Source organism: Primulina tabacum, chromosome 2, assembly GCF_025594145.1.
Source record: "Primulina tabacum isolate GXHZ01 chromosome 2, ASM2559414v2, whole genome shotgun sequence".
NCBI lineage: Eukaryota > Viridiplantae > Streptophyta > Magnoliopsida > Lamiales > Gesneriaceae > Primulina > Primulina tabacum.
The window spans coordinates 52,864,931-52,868,449 of NC_134551.1; the positions used below are offsets into that span (position 1 = coordinate 52,864,931).

The 3,519-nt window shown below is 31.5% G+C and overlaps 1 protein-coding gene across 1 annotated transcript; it reads left to right on the top strand.

Moving 5' to 3' along the window:
• Positions 1-2,569: 2,569 nt before the first annotated feature.
• Positions 2,570-3,303, top strand: LOC142538066 (protein RADIALIS-like 6). Its single transcript, XM_075643510.1, has 2 exons — positions 2,570-2,830; positions 3,229-3,303. The coding sequence occupies exon 1, from the start codon at positions 2,571-2,573 to the stop codon at positions 2,823-2,825; it is 255 nt and encodes an 84-aa protein (XP_075499625.1). The 5' UTR covers position 2,570; the 3' UTR covers positions 2,826-2,830; positions 3,229-3,303.
• Positions 3,304-3,519: the final 216 nt, after the last annotated feature.

The window sequence follows — 3,519 nt, forward strand, 5'->3', positions numbered from 1 at the left end:
TTTATCGGATTGAGTATATAATTCAATCAAAAACCGAGTTAAAATGACACGGGTTGCACCAGATTTGACCGGACGGTTGACCAAATTAAATTTGAGTAGGACCACGTTGATATCAAATTGAGATCAATTTTTTTCTCTCTTTTGTCTTCGAACAATATGTACCTAAATATGTCATTTATCAAGCAACATTTCAAAATTTAATATAATATTTGTTATATGTAGAACTACAAGTAACAACTATTAAAAAACAAATTAATCAAACTTTTTCTTTTTTTAAAATTAGGTTTTGCACCGCACTTGATAATGTTATCGGACCAAATTGTTTCATGTTCCAGATCAAGGTTTTTAAAAATCAATTAAAATGTCGGATTTGGTTCAACCCTAAACCGACATTAATCGGTTCCAAATTGAACTTGATTATGCTGGATCAACCTGATCTGTTAACCATGATTAGTCCCACATGATTAATTTCCAGAACACTATGGCTGTGTTTGGATTTAGGTGTGTTTGATGTACACAAGTTTAAGCTTGCATTTGGATCAAACTTGTGTTGTTTTTTTTTTTTTTTTTTTTTTTTATAAAAAAAAATAGCTATCTCATAGGAGGCGAATATTTTCAAACAAAACACACACTGGGTTCATTGGCCATAATTTATTTTCCATTAGTTGATATTGTTGTTGAAGTAATTCTCTTGTGAGATGATCTCGCGAATTTTTATCTGTGAGACGGGTCAACCTTACCAATATTTACAATAAAAATTAATACTCTTAGCATAAAAAGTAATATTTTTCAATTGATGACCCGAATAAGAGATCTGTAATACGACCCATGAGACCATCTCACACAAGTTTTTGCCCCATATATATTGGAAAATGCAATCTTGACGTAAAAATTAAATTCTCGTAATCAAATATTCCATTCTTATTACATTTAATTCTCGCATCTATAAAAGTGGGTGACGAGGGCATCAAGTAGTGCCATGAAAAATATATTCTAGCTACCTTTTTTACTTGTTACCAAATCACGAGTTATGCGTATTCTTATATCACCAATTATTCATATAATTTTTCAAATTCAATGTTATTCGATCAGTCTCCCGAATATATATAGCACGATGATAGTTTTGTTGCTGATGCATGCTATGTAAAATTGACATACAAAGATGAGATGAATACTTACATGACTATTTTCAAATAGTTACAATAATTCTCATAACCGACATGATTAATAATACATTCAATCATCGTTTGATGTGAAGGATAAAACATTGATTGATTTTATTTTTACTTTCTCCTACGCTTAGCTCAAGTTCCAAAAAATATTAGTAAGATAATATTGATATATTCATCATCTTTATATTACGCACCGATATTTATCACGCCTCTTGACCGAGTGAGACCCAATATTATATTATGAGTCAAGGGTCGTGTAAAAGCCTACATTCCTATTCATCTTTAATTTATTATTGCACTCAAATATGCCATTTATTTGTTTATCAAATTATTTGAGGAATCAAATATATCATTTATAGAAAAAATTACGTCAACTCCTACTTTAGGTTTTCTAATTGTAGTGCATGCGAACCCCCTTTAGTATAATTCCTAATTTCACCAAATTTGGATACCAAAAATTCACTTGCGTGCATTCGATGGTTGTGAAGTTCTGATAATCAGCTCATCACTGAAACAGCCTTGAATGGGTTAGGTAAAATAACTTGGCCAAACTGATAATTAAGTAAAATAATCTGGAGTTATATAGTGGAATAAAATTAATTATTGTAGCTAAAAAAAGATAGATCTGATTCTGATAATATGATTATTTTCTGTAATGAAACATAAGCTAATTCAACACAAAAGATTTTGTGAGACTGTGATTTTACTATTCAATTTTGTAAGATAGATCTCCTATTTGGGTCACCATTAAAAAATATTAATTTTTATGTTAAAAATATTATTTTTTATTAAAAATATGTCTCGTCTCATGGATAAAGATCCGTGAGACCGTCTCACAAAAAATCTACTACTAATTCACTTACTTGAGTTAGGTTTGTTTTATTTAATTTACTAAAATGACACTAAGCATTTTACAAATAATATGCAAAACATAAATATCATCTGCCTGTGTTTGGACTGAGCCTTTTGAAACAATCGATTTTAAATCCGATATTTTAAATATATTTTAGAAATATAGTCTATCCATTATGCTCACCTCTGTGTCTACAATGAACTTAATTAACATGACAACGTCACTATTTATTCTCTACTACATCTTTTTAAAAGCTATACATGTTGAGTAGGTCTCTTGTGAGACGTTTTCACGAATTTTTATCTGTGAGACGGGTCAACCTACCGATATTCACAATAAAAAGTAATACTATTAGCATAAAAATTAATATTTTTTCATGGATGACCCAAATAAAAGATCTGTCTCACAAAATACGACTTGTGAAACCATCTCACACAAGTTTTTACCATACATGTTAATAACACAAGCAGCAACCACTTTTCCTGCTGTATATTTACGAGGATTTCACTGCAAATTTTGTGCAATAAACATTTGACTACTTCTAAATGGCATCAAACTCCTCTTCTTCACGTACTAACTCCGGTTCTTCATGGACACCCGTACAAAACAAAGAATTTGAGAAAGCTCTAGCTGTCTACGACAAGGATACCCCCGATCGTTGGCAAAATATTGCTCGCGTCGTTGGCAAAACCGTCGACGAAGTGAAAAAACACTACGAAATCCTTGTGGAGGACCTCATGCACATTGAGTCCGGCAACGTCCCATTTCCGGATTACAGATCGAACAAGACTAATCGATAAACGAGGTATCTCATGATCACTTTTAAAAACTAATCAATTGTCGTTGATCATACTCGTATGTGGTCCTATCATTTAATAGTTGATAACTGATCCAAATGTTACATCATACTTAAACTATTTAGGCACTGTTTTGTCGAGACATTTGTTGATCATAACTTTTTTTGTATGACGATTGAAGCCGTCGTTGCTACCTTTCGGTTTGCAATGAGTAAAACCCCATGACTAACTCAGTAATATGCAAACAACGTTAGTCAATTAAAAAGTACTGGGCAAATCAGTGCGATTAGGACAAATCAAATTCATAATCATCGGTCAAATACTCGTCTATTCTACTAACTCGGATATTCCTAGTAGTTGGTTGAATCGACTATATAACTAAATGATAATAATTCCTTTCTTGCAGGTTTGAGGCCATGTTTACAAAACTCTGTCGTGATCTCATCCAAGAACATAATATAGTTTCCCCTTATGAAAGTTGACTGTTCTACGTGACATTTCCAAGCGGAAATTATCTTTTTAGGTTTCACAAAGTGTGTTTCGCTATCATATAAACATCACGAATTACATTATGAACTATATTTTGGTCAATTAATCAATCGCAGATTTGATTATAGGCTCCAAGTTTATTTTATAACACTATTAGAAATTATAAATAAATAATAATATCACGAAATAATTTGAATTAATGTCATCA

Bases quoted from the DNA above. Each gene is read 5' to 3' on its own strand.
- LOC142538066 (XM_075643510.1), top strand. From the start codon at position 2,571: ATGGCATCAAACTCCTCTTCTTCACGTACTAACTCCGGTTCTTCATGG.